This window comes from Periplaneta americana, chromosome 6 (genome assembly GCF_040183065.1).
Source record: "Periplaneta americana isolate PAMFEO1 chromosome 6, P.americana_PAMFEO1_priV1, whole genome shotgun sequence".
NCBI lineage: Eukaryota > Metazoa > Arthropoda > Insecta > Blattodea > Blattidae > Periplaneta > Periplaneta americana.
In genome coordinates, this window is record NC_091122.1 from 6,829,299 (window position 1) to 6,851,353 (window position 22,055).

At 31.1% G+C, this 22,055-nt stretch overlaps 1 protein-coding gene across 1 annotated transcript in view; it reads left to right on the forward strand.

Moving 5' to 3' along the window:
- The window catches only part of LOC138700933 (dehydrogenase/reductase SDR family member 11-like), a 28,338-nt gene extending 7,334 nt beyond the window's left edge, over nucleotides 1-21,004 (forward strand). Inside the window, exons 2-6 of the mRNA XM_069827373.1 lie at nucleotides 402-571; nucleotides 3,887-4,016; nucleotides 14,896-15,028; nucleotides 16,710-16,853; nucleotides 19,770-21,004. Of these exons, the coding sequence (XP_069683474.1) occupies nucleotides 508-571; nucleotides 3,887-4,016; nucleotides 14,896-15,028; nucleotides 16,710-16,853; nucleotides 19,770-19,811 (513 nt within the window). The 5' untranslated portion in view covers nucleotides 402-507 and the 3' untranslated portion in view covers nucleotides 19,812-21,004. The remainder of the gene's footprint in view (nucleotides 1-401; nucleotides 572-3,886; nucleotides 4,017-14,895; nucleotides 15,029-16,709; nucleotides 16,854-19,769) is intronic.
- The last annotated feature ends 1,051 nt before the right edge of the window (nucleotides 21,005-22,055 follow it).

Here is a 22,055-nt window from a genome sequence, read left to right on the forward strand (position 1 = left end):
TCGTACTTCTATCAGTCTGAAATAAATAAATATTTGCTATTGAAACAAATATTTTTCAAACTTAATAACCAAAATAACCCTGTGGTTGTTTTCCGAGACTTATGAGGTCGTTTCATTTGCAGAAGCCTTTCAATGTTTGGAACAAATTAATTAGCTATGTTCAATCTCAAAATATAATTTAGGTTTTCGTCTGACATATAGACAGCTTCTAAGGCGGGTGCATCTTCAAAGTTCGTCACCCTACTGCAGAGTTAACCACTGCACTGACAGTGAGTCACGTACAGTATGCAAACGTCACGCCGCTCGGGAGAATTGCTCTTTACAGTAAACAGCGGTCATTTCTGAGAATCACGTACTGTGCCCAGCCCTGATCTACAAGCTGTGAACTTCACTTTGTTCAGGATCTCGAGAGCCAAGTGGGGTCAGCGCCAGGCAAGCTGTTTTGTCTCAAATGTGACGTCAGCAACGAAGCGGATATCAAGGCGGCCTTCCAGTGGGCTAGGGACAATGTCGGGGGCGGTCGATATACTCATCAACAATGCCGGTGCAGACAGAATCAACACTCTGATGGGTGAGCGTGTATACGAAATAGCACTCCTGTACTGAATTTTTGTATCAACGATAAAATAAAACGTGACTAAGAGACGCAAGCAGACAAAAGAAAATCCTCAAAATGTTTTACTCAGCAGCTCAGGTACAGGTTTGTCACGTGTGACATAAATCTAGCTATTCTTCTAAGGAAGACTTGGTAAGGACTGTTACAATCGGCAGCTCTAGGAACAAATCCTTTATATTTGTTTTTCTGTCACTTACAGATTCTCCCCTTTAAAGGACGATACTGATGACATTTCAACCACCTCTGCCCAAAATCACTTGTTCGTTTTACTGCAAAAAGAAATTAATCTACAGACCTAACGTACTGTCTACAGACCTAACGTACTGGGTGTGAACGATATTTATTTATTTTATTTACTTATTTATTTATTTATCTATTTATTTATTTATCTATCTATCTATTTATTTATCTACATATTTATCTATTTATTTATTTATCTATCTATCTATTTATTTATCTATATATTTATCTATTTATTTATTTATTTATTTATCTATTTAATTGTCTATTTATTTATCTATCTATCTATCTATCTATCTATCTATCTATCTATCTATCTATCTATCTATCTATCTATCTATCTATCTATCTATCTATCTATCTATCTATCTATCTATCTATCTATCTATCTATCTATCTATCTATCTATCTATCTATCTATCTATCTATCTATCTATCTATCTATCTATCTATCTATCTATCTATCTATCTATCTATCTATCTATCTATCTATCTATCTATCTATCTATCTATCTATCTATCTATCTATCTATCTATCTATCTATCTATCTATCTATCTATCTATCTATCTATCTATCTATCTATCTATCTATCTATCTATCTATCTATCTATCTATCTATCTATCTATCTATCTATCTATCTATCTATCTATCTATCTATCTATCTATCTATCTATCTATCTATCTATCTATCTATCTATCTATCTATCTATCTATCTATCTATCTATCTATCTATCTATCTATCTATCTATCTATCTATCTATCTATCTATCTATCTATCTATCTATCTATCTATCTATCTATCTATCTATCTATCTATCTATCTATCTATCTATCTATCTATCTATCTATCTATCTATCTATCTATCTATCTATCTATCTATCTATCTATCTATCTATCTATCTATCTATCTATCTATCTATCTATCTATCTATCTATCTATCTATCTATCTATCTATCTATCTATCTATCTATCTATCTATCTATCTATCTATCTATCTATCTATCTATCTATCTATCTATCTATCTATCTATCTATCTATCTATCTATCTATCTATCTATCTATCTATCTATCTATCTATCTATCTATCTATCTATCTATCTATCTATCTATCTATCTATCTATCTATCTATCTATCTATCTATCTATCTATCTATCTATCTATCTATCTATCTATCTATCTATCTATCTATCTATCTATCTATCTATCTATCTATCTATCTATCTACTCACCTACTTATTTATTTATTTATTTATTTATTTATGTATTTATTTATTTATCTATCTATTTATTTATTTATTTATTTATTTATCTATATATTTATCTATTTATTTATCTATTTATTTGTCTATTTATTTATTTACTTATATATCCATCCATCCATCCATCCATCCATCCATCCATCCATCCATCCATCCATCCATCCATCCATCCATCTATCTATTTATCTATCTACCTACTCACCTACTTATTTATTTATCTATTTTATTTATTTACTTATTTACTTATTAATTTATTTATGTATTTATTTATATATTTATTTATTTATTTATTTACTTATTTATATATTTACTTATTTATCTATTTATTTATTTAGTTATTTATTTTGCTAATAATTGTAACATAAATTATAAAATAAACTGAGAAACTTTAGCTCGCCCCTGAAAGAGTAGAACTCGTGCTCAGGGGCGGATTCCTGAATTGAAATTAATAAGTATACAATACAATTTGTCTTATGTGTACTGTGCAATTATAATATATAAATTTAAATTTACAATTTTTCATTTTTTTAAATCCATACATAACTTTTTAAATTTAATACTAGAACTATTAGAATTGACAAGATTGGGATATTTAAATATAAATTTGTTACATATTCTTGGACGTAAATTACTACTATGATTAAATACTGTAGCAGTGTTGCATTTTGGTTCAGACAATCTTAAAGAATTCAGACCTTTTGTCTCATAACTAAGAGAATACAATTCAAAATTATTTCGATTTCTATGTATGAATTTTATTAATACAATATAATAAATTTGTCTTATGTTAAGTACATTAAAGTCTAGAAACAAATTTTGAGATGGAAAATCAACAGGTTTATGAAGACATATTTTTAATTATTTTCTTCTGTAACAAATAAAGTGGATTATAATTGGATTTAAATAAGCTACCCCATCCTATAATTCCATATATAATTACCGATTGAAATAAAGTTAAATATAGTGTGCGTAATAAACTTATTGAAAAGTAATTCTTCAATAAAACAAAATAATATATTATTTTACGTAATTTATTACAAAGATAATTAGTGTTGGTTCCATTTTAAATGATTATCGAAAATTATGACCAAATACTTTACTTCAGAGGACTCCTTAATAACCGGACATTTACACTGTATAAGACAACACTTAAAAAAAAAGAAAAATACTGGTGGTGGAGCATAAATAACTGAAGAAAAAAGTCAGATGTTTTTCTGTAATAGTCATGGTTTTCCTAGAAAAAAAAAGTTTTTTGTGAGTATAACGTTTTTGGAAAAGAGAATAGACAATCATTATTTGGGCTATTTTGCCCGGTATGTACACTGAAATAGTCGTTTGTTACTCTGTTATGTATTGGTATGTGTTTGACGCAACGTCATTGGCAATAATATTTACGTTCAATCGAAATGCAAACAAATAATTAAACTACTATCAATCCTAAAAACATGGTACTTTACAAATTAAAAATAAAATTGTAAGTCACTATTAAATTTCACTAGATATTTTGTTTACAGTGACATTACTTTCCCAAAACACGTTATGAAATGTTTCATATAAAACAATTTTAATCTCGAAAAGGAAGTAAAAAAGGAGCAAAATAAATTGTATTAAGTATTTTTCTTTAAAATAGCTCGTATAAATATCTCGTACTGTTCAACCTATGTTAGAAAGTTCACCTTTCTCCTCCCTTAAGTAATACTAATCTGATGTGAAATTCTTAATTGTTGATTTAAATAAGAAAAAACCTCGTATTGATGTTACAGAGGGACCAGTTGAGAACTGGCGGACTGTACTAGATTTGAACGTCCTGGGTTTGAGCATCTGCACGAAAGAAGCTATACAGAGCATGAAATCTCGCGGAGTTGACGATGGACATATTATCCATATCGGCAGGTTAGTACACAAGTAACTATGGAACGGATTTTATTTAACTATATTCATTATCCACTATTCATTCATCTTGTCAGGAAAGTCCACAAGTATTATTTTAAATGCTGATTTTGTAAATATAAAAACAACACAAGATTCATTGAAATATACTAGGACTAGTGGCTTGTGCAGCAAATGCTGCAAACTAAGTTCATTAGACGTTCAAATAAAAACTTTTCAGATTTTTTTTTCAATGAAGAATACCAGACATTTTGAAAGTTATTTGCTTCCATAATAATGAAACATATTCCCTCTGAATGTTTTTTTTATGCCAAATACTTTTTCTTGGGCCTATCCACCTTTAGTTTCTTAGTTTCAACGCGAAAACGCAAGTAACAATGTTAGGACGATCAGTGGGTTTCTCATGTGTGAGTAAAGCAATAGATATTTTAGGTCATTGTGGATTGTAGGTGAAAGTTTAAAAAAGTCAGGTTTGCTATGCTTTCGAACAATAGACATAGCATCTTGGTATAGCTGCTGCATGTAGAGCTTGAAATGTAGAGGGTAAAATAATTTTATCCTGCTAAGAGATTTTCCGGAAATGATCGGGAGACTACATAATTTTGTAGACTTCTTAATTTTTCAGTAAGTAATACCTTTTGGTCTTTCCTTAGGAACTGTAATTTTTGCGCTCTCTCGAGCCAATACTGAAGAGAATGACGCATATAAATATCTACACCACACCGCCATTAAGTATATAAAAAAATCCAACCCCACTTGATTAATAACTATAAAATATTTTATTTTAATAACAATATTATTATCTTACGTAAGTTTTGTAGTTATATATATATATATATATATATATATATATATATATATATATATAGCCGCCACTCAGTAAATTATAGAAATGAAGATCTAATTTAAGATATTCTCTACATCTACTTACATAACCCCAAAACGTTTCACTTTCATATCATCAATATAACATTAATATGTATAATTAATTAATAATAGTCATATCATGGCATTAATTATAATAATATTTAATTTCTATGGTAATAATGTCATCAAAACACCTCAAGTTTTGTAGATTTTAATATCCAATAGCCTACACAATTGTACTTAGAAAATTACACACCGCGCAATCAGACCTATAAATTATTTTTAGTAAGTCTTGAAGTTTTTAATAACCAATTGAATTTCGGTTCTAAATATGTCAGCAATCCTGCAGGTCATGGCCTTCTTGTAATAGCCTATTGTTTATTGTAGTGTGTGTTTTGTTTTTATTCTGAAATGCAATTAGTTCTCAAAATTGACGAAAGATGGATTTTGGAAAATTGGAAAATTATGTATGAAAACTAACACTTCACTGAAAGTTACTATTTTTCCGAAAATCCTTGGATGCCAAGCTTCAAAATGACCGGTCATTCATTAAAATCCGTTCAGGCGTTTTCCCGTAATTTCCATTACCAGTTCAAATTATATATGTAGATATTGTTTACGTAAATGTCTGCAGTATCAATTCCTTAGCGGTTCATGTAATTAAATCGATTCAAATTGTACCAGAGTCATTTCTTTAAGTAATGCACAGGTTGGTAGAACTGTGAATTAGATAACGCAACACCAATGAAAACTGCTCAGTTGCAGTTGAAGTATTGAGGAAGAAACACGTGTGCTCGTTTCGTCTGTAGCTTGTTCTGTGTTTAGGTAACTAGAGCTAAAAATGGAGCCTACATGTGTCTCGGGTAGTGCTGCTCATGATTAGGTTTTCTCCGGAGCAGTTGTTTGCGCGCATTCAATCGGAGACCTCCGGTTACCTCCGATTGATGCCGCGCAGGTTGTATATGTGCTGTGGCGCAGACATACACTTTCCGCTGAGCATTCCTTTAATCGGATCAGGTAGTGATTCGAGTCCGCTGATGTCCGCGTATCTTTTAAAATAAGTTGAAATTTGTTGTTGTTTATTCTCTCTTTTATGTTAATCTCTCTCTCTTTCTTCGGCTTTTTTTTCTTGTTTTGCTTGAAATTCTACGTTAGCTGACAGATTTTTTTCTAGTTTTGAAATTCATAGTATATGTGGAAAGGCGTATTAGTTTTATGTCATTGATCAAATTAATAACATTCAATCTAACTGCAAAACTAACGCAGAAGTAAAGCTTTTCAGTAGCTAATGTAAAAATTTGTACTGTAGTTATACTAGAAACTTTCGTTTAATCGCAAATAGTGTTTGTCAATTATTTTTCTAATCGGTTTAGTTTAACGTAAAATATATTAAGGGAGCTTCAGAATGAAACAAAAGAAACGTGGGCTATCAGTGGGATAAATTTTACTGTCCAACATAATTTATTCAGATTGTTCACCGGACAGGATTGTGATTATTGTGTTAAAGAGTGTCAGTATTTGAACTGCCTCTTCTAAAACGCGCCACTCTTTCTCTGTAATAAAAATATAAGCGGATATCAACTTAAGGATAATTGTAATTATACAGACGTGGACAAATTATTAACAAAATTGACGATTTTTATGATAATTCTGTTCACAAAATTTGACTTTTTAATTTAGATTACGGTTGATAATTTTGCATATTTCTATCATTACAATAGACAGAACTATGCAAAAATGTCAACTTTAGTTTAAATTGAAGAGTTAAATTTTGTAAAAATATATAATAAAAATCTTCAATTTTGCTAATAATTTATAAATTAGCAAAAATGTCAACTACAGTCTAAATTGAAGAGTCAAATTTTGTAAAACTATAAAATAAAAATCTTCAGTTTTGCTAATAATTTGAAAATATCCAAAATGTCAACTGTATTCCAAATTGAAGAATCGAATTTTTTAAAAATATATAATAAAAATCTTCAGTTTTGCTAATAATTTGAAAATATCCAAAATGTCAACTGTATTCCAAATTGAAGAATCGAATTTTGTAAAAATATATAATAAAAATCTTCAGTTTTGCTAATAATTTGAAAATATCCAAAATGTCAACTGTATTCCAAATTGAAGAATCGAATTTTGTAAAAATATATAATAAAAATCTTCAGTTTTGCTAATAATTTGAAAATATCCAAAATGTCAACTGTATTCCAAATTGAAGAATCGAATTTTGTAAAAATATATAATAAAAATCTTCAGTTTTGCTAATAATTTGAAAATATCCAAAATGTCAACTGTATTCCAAATTGAAGAATCGAATTTTGTAAAAATATATAATAAAAATCTTCAGTTTTGCTAATAATTTGAAAATATCCAAAATGTCAACTGTATTCCAAATTGAAGAATCGAATTTTGTAAAAATATATAATAAAAATCTTCAGTTTTGCTAATAATTTGAAAATATCCAAAATGTCAACTGTATTCCAAATTGAAGAATCGAATTTTGTAAAAATATATAATAAAAATCTTCAGTTTTGCTAATAATTTGAAAATATCCAAAATGTCAACTGTATTCCAAATTGAAGAATCGAATTTTGTAAAAATATATAATAAAAATCTTCAGTTTTGCTAATAATTTGAAAATATCCAAAATGTCAACTGTATTCCAAATTGAAGAATCGAATTTTGTAAAAATATATAATAAAAATCTTCAGTTTTGCTAATAATTTGAAAATATCCAAAATGTCAACTGTATTCCAAATTGAAGAATCGAATTTTGTAAAAATATATAATAAAAATCTTCAGTTTTGCTAATAATTTGAAAATATCCAAAATGTCAACTGTATTCCAAATTGAAGAATCGAATTTTGTAAAAATATATAATAAAAATCTTCAGTTTTGCTAATAATTTGTAAATATGCAAAAATATCCAATGTAGTCCAAATTGAAGAGTTAAAAAAGAGTTCTAAAAATATACAATACAAACCTTCAATTTTGCTAATAATTTGGAAATACGCAAAAAATGTCAACTGTAGTCTAAATTGAAGAATCATATTTTGTAAAAATATATTGTAAAAATCTTCAATTTTGCTAATAATTTGTCCACGTCTGTATTATTACCACATGTTTCTTTAGTTTCATTCAGAAACTCAATATTTTAATCCAAACAGTAAGATATACAGTTACTCAAGTTGTCTAAACAACAAAAAACGAGTATTTTTTATTCAATTCAATTCAATTTATTTGGCCATTAGACATACAGTTTTAGGCTTCGTCAGAATACATTGAAAAAAGACATAAATACATTTACAAAAACACTAATAACAGAAACAGTAAAATTTAGGTAATACAATGAAAACATGAAATAATTTTAAACTTTTAAATTGTAGAAAACTAACTAAATTGCAATTAAACTTATTTATTAAAATACAATGTCATACAAATTTGTGTTGAAAAACTCAGCAACAGAATAAAAGGATTATTTAATAACCAATTGTAAAATCTAGTTTTGAAACTATTGATTGGTAATTTATAATATTGACTGGGGAGCTTATTATATAATTTCATCCCCATAATTAAAAAGTTTGTGTTGCTCTTGTGTAATCTACAATATGGAATATTAATTTGTTCACTATTTCTAATTTCATGATCATGTACAGTAGTGGCCAAAAGTTTAGAGCACCCCCTTGAAAAACATAATTTTAGTCAATATATCATGTCACAACTTTAAATAATTATATGATTTTAGTAGAGCTGAAAAGAATAGTCTTTTTTAAGATCGATATGTAGAAATCAAAAGTTATTAGTCATGGAATGGGCAAAATTGCACATTTTTATTTTTTTGTAAAAAACACAAATCCAGTGCTATAAAAATTTCTGTAAATTGTAATTTGCGCTTCTAATAATAAATATTAATTGCAAATGTTCCTTAAATGCAAAGAGACAATTTAAAAAAGAAATCTGAATTAACTGTCGCAATTCTTTCAAACAACACACAAATTAACACAATTTTCCTATTAAAAAATAAAGGGTTAAAAGTCATATTTTTATTAATAACACAATGTTTCTCTCCGAAATCCACTTAGAACTTTGTAGGACCACCTCTTGCATTGTAACAGACATGTATCCTCTTTGGCATTGAGTTTATTAGATTCTGTATATAACCCTTTTTCAGGGTTGTCCAACATGCTGCTAACTGCAATTTCAGTTCTTGAAGATTTTTAACGTTCTTTTTGTGTACTTCCTTCCCTAGAATATCCCAGATATTCTCAATGGGGTTCAAATCTGGACTCCTAGCAGGCCAAGACAGTAGGGGTATACCATTCTCGGAGAACCATGCCTTGGTTTTCCGAGAAGTGTGACAGGGGGCATTATCTTGCTGATATAACCAAATCTGTCTCCTTCCAAGTAGTTTTCTCTTGGAAGGGAGCAAATAGTTTTGCATCAATTGAATATAAGTGTCTGAGTTGACAGTACCTTCCACAAATGCCAGTTCTCCCATTCCCTTTGCACAAAAACAACCCCACACCATCACTGAACCTCCTCCCTTCTGAACTCGAGGTGCAACACAACCTGGACTGTACTTTTCGTCAGCCTGTCTCCGGATTCTTGTAGGGCTGCTGGGGAAGAGTTGAAATGACGATTCATCACTGAAAATTACGGTGCTTCACTTCTCCACAGTCCAATCCAGATGATCTTTACACCAGTCGTAGCGGGCTTGGCGATTCTGCGGAGTGAGGAGGCGTTTCCTCGTAGCAATACGAGACAGCATCCCAGCAGATGTGAGGCGTCTGGAGACAGTTCAGATACTGCTTTCTTTCCCATTGTGTAATGTCTTTTAAGCACTCGGATAACAACTTATTCTGACGAACACATCTAATCAACTGAAGTTCTCAAATATTTTTACAAGTTCCTTTCATCTATCTATATTTATATTACACACAAGCAGCGTGAAGAAGCATATAAACAAAACATCTTCCACACAAACTGCAGTCATCCAACCCTAATAAAAGGGACCACTCCTAACAATAACAGTTTATTGCAGGCAATAAAACACAGTTGTCACTCTGTGGCTTGAAGAAAACATAAGAAACCTCTATTTTTTCTCGATATTACAACAGATCCATCCTTAAACTGTTTCGTAAATTGGCCACTAATGAGTAATTGTCGATATTTGTCGAGTGTAAAGTACTAGATCATATATATATATACAAATTTATGATTGTTAAAATCCGTGATTGTCTGAAAAGTGGCCGACAATGTTCCAGATAATTTGATTTACATAAAATTCTAATGGCCTTCTTTTGTAAAATCAAGACGCTTCCAATTTTGGTTCCATTTCCCCAGAAAATTAGGGCATATCGAATTATCGACTGAAAGAAAGAAAAGTAGGCACATCTTAAATAATTTTGAGAAATGCAAGTAGATAATTTCTTTAGCAAATATAAAACTCTTGATAGCTTTGTGCATATGTATTCGATGTGCTTATCCCATGTTAAACTGGAGTCTATAAAATGTCCCAGAAATTTTGTATAGTTGAGTTTGTTGTCCTTATTTATTAGATAGTTTAGGCTGAAAGTTAAGTTGATGGTTTTTTCTTGATTAAGCAAGAAGCCATTAGATTCAAACCATAAAGCCTTCTGTGATAGAGTGTCGTTGTTGAGAGCATGTAATTGATTTAGAGCAGAGGAAGAACATAGGAAAGTAGTGTCATCTGCATACAGAATTGTTATTGCTTTAATGAATTCAGGAAGATCATTTATTGCTATTAAAAATAATAGGGGACCAATTATTGACCCTTGAGGAACCCCATAATGTGTAGTGGTGAGACTTTACCAATTTTCACCTATAGCAACTAATTGACTTCTCCCATGAAGATAGGTTCTAAAAATATTTAGTGTGTTCCCTCGAATACCATAAAATTCTAATTTTGATAAAATTAAATTATGATCAACACAATCGAACGCTTTAGTGAGATCGCAGAATGTAGCATTAACTGGTGACCTATTTTCAAAATTTCTTAAAATTTCCGTTATTAAAAGCTCAATTGCATCATTTGTTGATTTACTTTTCCTAAAGCCAAATTGGTTAGTACTAAATAGATTTGAATTTTCAAAATAATCATAAATTTGATTGAAAATTACATATTCAAATACTTTAGATAACGCAGGAATGATAGAGATTGGCCTGCAACTACTTGGACATGTTCTATTGCCTTTTTTATATTTTGGGATTACTTTCGAAATTTTTAGTTGATCGGGAAATATGCCTTGTTGTAGACAAATATTGATCATATGTGTTAGAGGAATATATATATGGAATTTTTAACTTTCTTTAAAAAATCATTTGACATATCATAAACGTCTTTTGAATTTGATTTTTTCAAGGTATTTATTGTATCCCATACCTGCTCGGTGGTGACATCTTTCCATTTAAAAGTACAGGAGATTTTGTCATTTCTGTTTAGTATATCCATAGGAGATAGTTCAGAGCGTTGAATTCTGGATTTGATTATGTCCACCGAGTCAATGAAAAATTCATTGAACTCTTCCGGCGATATATTACGATTCTTTGTATGATTTTGAGTGTTACTGGATCTTTCTCTATTTATGAGATTCCAGGCAGTTTTACACTTGTTATCGGAGTTTACGATTAATTTGGTATTATAATCCAGTTTTGCTTGAGTTAATTGGCTTCTGTACTGCTTCTTAATTTCATTTAATTGATTTTTAGCCATGGGCAGATCTGTCACCTTATTGATGTGATGCAGTATTAGTAGTTGGGTTTTCATCTGTTTTAATTCTTCTGAATACCATTTGTTTGGTTGTTTTTTTACTTTTATTCAGTTTTACTTTCTTGATTGGGAAAGTTAAATTAAAATATTCTAATAATAAATTAAAAAATGTATTAAAAATTTGAGCAGCTATTGGGTCTTTAACATTAAAGAGGCATTCCCAATCAATATTGTTTATATTATAACAGAATTCCATTACTCTTTCCGTGGTAAAAAAAAAATTAACCATTTGAGGTTGTTTATATTCGTTTCTCAATTGAATATGTAATTTCAATGTAAGAGCAGAATGGTCTGAATATGGGAAGTTATTTACCAGAATGTTGCATGTTCCCTGCTGACTATTTATAAAAATGTTATCGAGGCAAGCTTTTCCTCTCGTAGGAGTATAATTTCCTGGATAGAAATTATATTGCCTTAATAGATTTAATAGGTCAAGTACGGTTGTTTTATCTGTTAAGACATCAAAGTCAGAGTTTACGTCTCCTCCGATTACTACTGTGTAGTTGTGCCATTTTGCGAGTGTTTGAAGAAGCTTTTCGAGTTGTATTAAAAAAAATTTGAAGAACCGCTAGGAGATCTATAAATGCAAATAATTATCAATTTAAATGAATCAATCATTACTTCTGTTCGCGAACCGTAGATTAATTCCTGAAGTCAACGACCTGAATATTCCACCTGTGAAACTGAATAAAACAATCATCCCGTTTAGCTCTACCGTAAAAAATCTCGGAGTACATTTCGAATCTAATCTAAATTGGGATACGCATATTAAATATACATGTAAGAAGGCATTCTCTATTCTCCATTCACTAAAAAGATTGTATCATTATCCATCTAAATTAAAACAGACGCTGGTACAGACACTCATTCTGCCTCACTTCGATTATTGCGACGTTTTGTTCAGTGATCTCAGGATTGATTCCGCTCAGAAACTACAGCGTATTCATAACGCGTGCGTCCGCTTCATTTGTAATGTTCGATACTATGATCATATCTCATCTTCTTTCAAGAAGTTATCATGGCTTAGGTTACATGAGAGGAGAAATCTGCACTCACTTTCTCTCTTATATCGAATTATGCACTCTTCATCCCCCTATTATTTATTCGCTCGATTTCATACTCTCTCTCGCTATCATAATATTAATACTCGATCACAACGCGATAACACGCTAGAAATTCCACTTCACGCATCGTCTCTGTATTCCTCATCCTTCACTGTTGCTACCTCTCGTCACTGGAACTCTCTGCCGCCTGAAGTCAAGGGCTGCCGAACATTGAATTCTTTCAAATCCAAGTTAGAAAATTATCTTATGACGAGTTGCCAAACTAACTTACTATTATGACAAGTGTTGTATTGCATGTTTCCACGTATTCACATTTTTTTTATGTTCTAATGATATTCAACTTATTTTATATTTTTGTTTTCATATTTTCCGATAATGTTATATCTCTAATGTGATAAGTTGAGCTATATATAATCTTAATTTTCCTTATTGTGTGTACTTAGAAATATTGTATTCACTGTATACTTTGTACTGCACTATTTTATTACTACTATTAGTATTATTATTATTATCATTATTACTATTCTTCTTCTTTATTATTATTATTATTATTATTATTATTATTATTATGAATAATTGTCTTTTTTTTTGTATGCCTCATTTATTTTGACCTGCTGTTCACATATTATTATGCTTTTTTCTTTCTTTCTGTATGTTATATATTATGTCTGATTTCTTCTTATTTGTTGTTTATTTTTTATTATTATTATTATTATTATTATCTTATTCAGTTTTGTGTGTAAAATTGTAGTGTAATTTGTTAATTTGTAGTGTTTTTGCAACGCAGTCTTTACTCCTGGTTGAGTGTTAGAGAAGGCCGTATGGCCTTAACTCTGCCAGGTTAAATAAATCATTATTATTATTATTATTATTATTATTATTATTATTATTATTATTATTATTATTTTTTTTTAATTCATTTAATTCCATTGGTTTGAATTCTAAGTTGCTTTTAACAAAAATAGCCGATCCTCCATGAATATGCTTGGATCTTTTAAGATAATCACCTAATTTAAAGCCATCGAAATTTATATAGTCAATATTATAATCACGCAACCAATGCTCCGTAAAACATAAAAATGAATAGATGTCTAAGTTGAAAAAAGTTTCCAGGAGATTCATTTTGTTATTCAAGCCCTGTATATTAAGATATAAAACATTTATAGTTGTTTTTTCACTTTTGTCATTGTTTAACGATCTGGAATTGGTTTTTATGTAGTTTGTGTATAACTCAAGTCGTCTTTTAAATATTTCATATGTTTTTTATTGCCTCGAAAGTTAAGTTTTAGAGAAATTTCAAGACTTTTTCCTATACTGTGGGCCTTTGGGAACAATAGCACTAAAACAATTTAAAAAGAAATCGTATCAAATGTTTTGCGTAATTGTTTTCATCAAGTTTTTTTTTTTTATTTTTTTTTTAAATTTCGACCGGCCAGAGGCCGTTTTTCCAAAGTTATCTATTTTTGTTTTCTGTTTGTTTTACCTTTGGTTCCTTTGTTTTTTACTATAGTTCGCGATTGTGCGAGCGCTTCAAATGGTCAAACAAATTCGAAGTTCCACCACCCTTAGAGTAAATTCGCCCATAAAGTTTACAGTGTGCGACTTTATTATTACCTTCAACTAAATTAAAGAATTTCCATGCTACGGATATCCGATTTGGTGCCATTTTATTCCACTCACATCTACCGTCAGTCCGTACGCGTCGGTCGTCCTTGAGCTAACTGTCGCTTCGCTCCGAACCCCCGCACCCCTCCGTATGTCCCCTGTTCCACCTACGGTAGTACCGGAGATCACCGGTGGAGAGCTTTATTCGTAATCTCCGATTCCTCCACGGTAGTAGTCACTCCGATGAGCAGCACTGGTCTCGGGTACTGTGATGATTGAAGATCAAAGATCGAATCTTTATGTGGCAAAACCTCACAGAAATTCACAGCCGAGTGGAGTTTGTGGTGAGTTTACAGTGGACCGTAGTATAGTTTCTCATTGGGCTATTCATTTTCGTGTCAGCTTAGATGATGATGCAACCTTACTTCCATAAAGTGTAAAAAATTAAAAATGTTTTTTTTTTTTTTTTTTTTTTTTTTTTTAAGGTCTTGTTGAAGACTCTCTTTAATCAGAGCATAGAAACATTTTTCATCTGCGTCAGTTTTTTTTCTTTCAGTGTTTTGGGACACGCCGTTCCTCCTCAGGAGTTCCCAGTGCGCATGTACTCCGCCTCAAAGCACGCGGTAAAAGCACTTACCGAGGGACTTCGAAGAGAACTGGGCAGTCAGAAGTCCAAGATTCGAGTTACTGTAAGTTGCGATACAGATTAGGGAGGATTTCACAGACTGCGCGATGGAAAACCACGTCAGTATGTAGAAATCAGTAGAAAAGAAATATTAATCTCCTTGTCTTGAACGGATTTCGAACCGACGGCAGCGGCTCGAAAAGAAATCTGCGGCGAAGTGTATTAACATACTTTTGTGCCAGATCGTGCGTATTTGCTTGTTTTCCGCACAGAACCAATACGCGGTAAGTGTGAAATACCACATTCAGTATTCCCAACGTAACACACATAACAATTTCCCTCTTCTTACCGCTTAAGCGCGACATTCATTTTACTGCTTTAGGCTTTTAACATATTATTTTTAGAGACATTTAACATAGTAATAATTATAAATTGGAAACTTACCACTGCAATTTCACCTAAATTGCACTGTTAATTATTGTTTTTAAATATTTGCAAAAATTAAGTAAAGTCTACTACTCCACGAAACTTATTGCATACCTGATACAAGTAACATTAAGGAAGCCGTGAAAAAATCAACAAGATTCCAGATGCCGATATTATTACTGCAATATGTTATATAATAATATTGTTAAAATATTAGAATGAAAAATAAATCATTACATAACCTTACCGTTTGTTTTAAGTTCGCATTTATGGACTGGGGGAAAAAAAAGACAGACGTATATCACGGCCTGCTGGAGTATAGATATTTTTGTTTTCTAAAGTTGCCGTCATTAAACAGAAACCAAGATGGAGATTTCATTGCAACTAATTAGAAATTCGTCTTTCAGGTACGTAATAAATTATCTTCGCACAAAATAATGTACGATACACGAGCGGTATGTTTGTTTTCATGTTCTCGGAAATTAAAAAAGCTCAATTACGTTTCGCTTTTTCAATCTTTTCCTCGAACATGAAAACGTCAACATACCGCTCTTGTAACGTATATTACTATTTGGTAGCATGACTCATGGATAAGTAAACACTACCTCTGCAATTATCTCCACTTTGTAGGTCTAATCTCGCATGTAATTCATATACAGTGTGTCTCAAATTTATGTACACACATTTTGAAACACTATTTCCCAGCAACGAGATGAGACAGAAATACGATTTTTGCGGTTTTGTATTTCTTAAGCCCGTACATGTTCAAAATAGCCCCCTTTCGCCACGTTACATTCCCAACAACGACGTACAAAGAGCGACATACCAACTGGATTGTTGCTAATAGAATATCATTACAGGCATGTTCAGTCTGAACTCTCAGATCCTCTAATGTTTGTGGTTTTGTGGCGTACACTGTGTCCTTTAGAGCTCCCCATAGGTAGAAGTCTGGAGGGGTTAAATCCGGAGTAGGTATCTCAAGCCTCTTAAACACATCTTACATGAGACTCTTTTCTGCGCTTTTAAAAGCCACGAAAGAAAGTACTATAATATTCCTCACTTACGTTGCAGCATCATTATAAAGAGTATCACGGTTCTTTCCAAAATTAAGACGTAGGTGACTCTATAATTATTACTTCGCTTGTACTAGTCCAAATCATAATGTGGAGAGAATCTACAGCGCATGATAATAAATATCCCTTTATCAGCTCTCGCCTGTAATTGCAGTTCATATGTCTAAAATGTTATAAGATACATCTGCGCATACAGCTTCCATGATTAAAAAACACAGCTATAGTCACACTCACCTATCGTTGCAGTGCATCAGTCCAGGGATCGTGAAAACAGAATTCATGCAGGCGTCAGGCGTGGGCGAGGAGTTCTATGACAGAGCAGTCAGTCTGCAGCCCCGGGACATAGCAGACGCTGTGGTCTATGCGCTGGGCACTCCACCACACGTGCAGGTGCGTAGCCTAGAACAAAAGACACTCAATTTAAAATATATAATACACTACAGTACTTCGTTAACACTGCCCTATTTAGAGATGATGAACTATAACACATTATATTTTCTTCAACACTCCATTATTATTATTATTATTACTATTATTATTTTTGTGTAACACTTCCCCATTTAGAGATGATGAAATACAATACATTTTATTTTCTTTCATACTTCATTATTATTATTATTATTATTATTATTATTATTATTATTATTATTATTATTATTATTATTATTTTTGTGTATCACTTCCCCATTTAGAGATGATGAAATACAATACATTTTATTTCCTTTCAAACTTCATTATTATTATTATTATTATTATTATTATTATTATTATTATTATTTTGTGTAACGCTATCCCATTTAGAGATGATAAAATACAATACATTTTATTTTCTTTCATACTTCATTATTATTAATTATTATTATTATCATTATTATTATTATTATTATTATTATTATTATTATTATTATTTTGTGTAACGCTATCCCATTTAGAGATGATAAAATACAATACATTTTATTTTCTTTCATACTTCATTATTATTATTATTATTATTATTATTATTATTATTATTTTTGTGTATCACTTCCCCATTTAGAGATGATGAACTACAATATATTTTATTTCCTTTCATACTTCATTATTATTATTACTATTATTATTTTTGTGTAACACTTCCCCATTTAGAGATGATGAAATAGAATACATATTATTTTCTTTCATACTTCATTATTATTATTATTATTATTATTATTATTATTATTATTATTATTATTATTATTATTATTTTGTGTAACGCTATCCCATTTAGAGATGATAAAATACAATACATTTTATTTTCTTTCATACTTCATTATTATTAATTATTATTATTATTACTATTATTATCATTATTATTATTATTATTACTATTATTATTTTTATGTAACACTTCCCCATTTAGAGATGATGAAATACAATACATTTTATTTCCTTTCATACTTCATTATTATTATTATTATCATTATTATTCTTATTATTATTATCATTATTATTATTATTATCATTATTATTATTATTATTATTATTTTTCTGTAACACTTCCCCATTTAGAGATTATGAAATACAATACATTTTATTTCCTTTCATACATTATTATTATTATTATTATTATTATTATTATTATTATCAATATTATTATTATCATTATTATTATTACTATTATTATTTACATTATTATTATTATTATTATTTTTGTGTAACACTTTCCCATTTGGAGATGAAGTATAATATATTTTATTTTCTTTCGTATTTCATTATTATTATTATTATTATTATTATTATTATTATTATTATTACTTACAAATGGCTTTTAAGGAACCCGCAGGTTCATTGCCGTACTCACATAAGCCCGCCAAAGGTCTCTATCCTGTGCAAGATTAATCCAGTCTCTATCATCATAGATTTCAAAAAGGCATATGACTCGGTTAAGAGAGAAGTTTTATATAATATTCTTATTGAATTTGGTATTCCCAAGAAACTAGTTCGATTAATTAAAATGTGTCTCAGTGAAACGTACAGCAGAGTCGTATAGGTCAGTTTCTGTCAGATGCGTTTCCAATTCACTGCGGGCTAAAGCAAGGAGATGCACTATCATCTTTACTTTTTAACGTCGCTTTAGAATATGCCATTAGAAAAGTTCAGGATAACAGAGAGGGTTTAGAATTGAACGGGTTACATCAGCTGCTTGTCTACAGTATGCGGATGACGTGAATATGTTAGGAGAAAATCCACAAACGATTTTACTTGAAGTAAGTAAAGAGATAGGTTTGGAAGTAAATCCCGAAAAGACAAAGTATATAATTATGTCTCGTGACCAGAATATTCTACGAAATGGAAATATAAAAACTGGAAATTTATCATTTGAAGAGGTGGAGAAGTTCAAATATCTTGGAGCAACAGTAACAAATATAAATGATACTCGGGAGGAAATTAAACACAGAATAAATATGGGAAATGCCTGTTATTATTCGGTTGAGAAGCTTTTATCATCCAGTCTACTGTCAAAAAATCTGAAAGTTAAAATTTATAAAACAGTTATATTACCGGTTGTTCTTTATGGTCGTGAAACTTGGACTCTCACTTTGAGAGAGGAACATAGGTTAAGGGTGTTTGAGAATAAGGTGCTTAGGAAAATATTTGAGGCTAAGAGGGATGAAGTTACAGGAGAATGGAGAAAGTTACACAACACAGAACTGCACGCATTGTATTCTTCACCTGACATAATTAGGAACATTAAATCCAGACGTTTGAGATGGCCAGGACATGTAGCTCGTATGGGCGAATCCAGAAATGCATATAGAATGTTAGTTGGGACGCCGGAGAGAAAAGGACCTTTAGGTAGACCGAGACGTAGATGGGAGGATAATATTAAAATGGATTTGAGGGAGGTGGGATATGATGATAGAGAATGGATTAATCTTGCTTAGGATAGGGACCAATGGCTGGCTTATGTGAGGGCGGCAATGAACCTGCGGGTTCCTTAAAAGCCAGTAAGTAAGTAAGTAGGTATTATTATTATTATTATTATTATTATTATTATTATTATTTATTGCGCATCACTTCCCCATTTAGAGATGATGAACTACAATACTATACACTCCGTCCACACTAAAAGCACAGTCTAATATATACAATCACGAAACTTAATACGTAGTAAATATGAATCCATAGTTGCTAACCACTAGGATCGCTACTATCGTCTCATTACACACAATGTGAAATAGTGCCTGCACAGTCTATTGTTCCTAGTACCCTCATAAACCAAGCTTCGTGACTCTATATACTAGACTGTGGTATTATTATGATTCTTATTTGATCTATTTTCAGATTCATGACATCATCATCAAACCAATCGGAGAGAACTTTTAATTCGACACTTCAGCAAGGAGAAAATCTTACGGAAGAAATATAATTATATTAAAATTCCAGTGTGATTTTGTGTATTTCTTTTTTTAACATATGACTCTCATGACAGACTCCTTGAACCCAAATAAAATTTTCATTTTTTTTTTCGAGTCCTGATAACAATGTTCTCTTCTGGAGCTGTGATCTGTATCAATGTTTGTGTTAGATTGTTGATTTAATGTACGGAGGGGGTTATTAAAAATACACTTGGGATTTCTGACTGTATTAGAGGGCTTTGTAGGAAAAAAAAAGAAAGACAGTGCAGTCTAGCTCTGTAAAGAAGAAATTAATATTTATTTTTTGGAATAAAAGCCCATTCTTGGAATTTTCGATGTTTTCATGATATAATAGTGGCTTAAATGTTAACTAAATATTTATTCTACTCGTAAATTTTGGAAATTATTCTTGAAATCCTTAAAGTACTGGCTTTAATTGTAATAGCTTTTGTATTTTTGTTAGTTATTATTTAATAACGTTTTATGATTTTCAGACTTATATATGAATATAAATTTTTTCTTTCCGTTTGTCACTTGTTTGATTTACTTCTTGTTTGGCGGTAACCAATCGTACTCTTTTTTATTTTGCTGCGAAATTATGTCTACACAGACGACCTTCAAGTATACATAAACTTCCACAAAATAAATGACATATTATCTAAAATCAACGACAACCTCGACTCAATTTGGGCAGTTTTATAGGCAAAAGTTTGGGGCCCTTAGCGAGGGAATCACAATGTAGTTTAAATCCAGGGTTTCAGCCACAGTTGCATTTGTCGCATTTTGCTACTCGACTTCTAAAAATGCAGCAAACTTTCAATATAAATGTGCAAAAATGCGACAACCATATTAGATTTCAGAAAAGAAGATGGTGATGGAGAAAATTAAATCAGAAATGTGTTTGAACTAATCTGAATTGAAATGAAATGCTAATGGCAGGGGCAATGTTCAAAAATATACTGAGGAATAGATGTTCAGGAATGGATTTCAAAGAGTTGGTGCAATTCATGTAAGTTAAGTGAACAATTTCTTCTAATTGATTTACATAATTCCATCGCATACTGTAAATTGTGAGCGAGGATTTAGCTGCATGAATCTTGTAAAGACTGAAATTAGAAACCACCTTTCAGTAAAAAGAGTAACAATAAATCTTGAGGGGCCTACTCGTAAAGAATTTCAATGTTTAGTGTGTTCATAAAATAACGTACTTTAATGTGACGTATACCTCTGATTGAGGTCCTGGCTGATATGTACATCTATTGTCAGGCAGTACGTCTCACTTGACGATGTGTCAGAGGAAGAACAATTGTTTGTATATGTCTGAAGTCTGACTAGTGTAATATGTAGCTAGTCGGCGATGTATGCAATGGAGGGGGAAAGGAACTGGCCACCCTACCCTGCCCTAGTTGCCTCCTGAGTGATGTCTTATTGGTGTTACTTATGAGGTTCAAACCTGTCTTCTGACAGTTGACTAAACAATAACAATGTGACGTAAATTCAGCAGTAATTGATTCTAAACACACCTACGTCTAATGATTTACTTACATAAGTATACCTAGAGTGTGGTAAGATAGATTGAAAGTAATAAAACTCCAAGAAACAAATCACATAACTTTTTGTTTCTGTAAATCTTATTAATTTTATTTTGCTATACAGTTATTTATTTCTTTTGAGAGTTAAAATTACATGGGAAGAGAAAGTCAAAGCTCTAACAGATATGGAATTATATATGTTGAGTGGTCAGACACGATAGGAAACAACGAAAATTAGTCAATGAAGTTAACAGAATAATTTTAAGAGATTGAGCATAGAAGTGAAAAAGCTAAAGTGAGAGTTTTAAATACGAGAGCTACACATATTATTATTATTATTATTATTATTATTATTATTATTATTATTATTACTTACTTACTGGCTTTTAAGGAACCCGGAGGTTCATTGCCGCCCTCACATAAGCCCGCCATTGGTCCCTATCCTGAGCAAGATTAATCCATTCTCTATCATCATATCCCACCTCCCTCAGACTTGTAACATTCCAAGTACCAAATCTCAAAACCTTATTCCTTTGCTGTGGTCGTGCCAGAGAATCAGTCCCATTCCGAGGCTTATTTCAAGGTTTCGTAACAAGCTGTTTTTTACGGTGATGGGTTGTTAGCCCTTCGCCCAACCCCCAAGCTGGAGGACCACCCCTCATCGGCTGTCCGCGACTGCT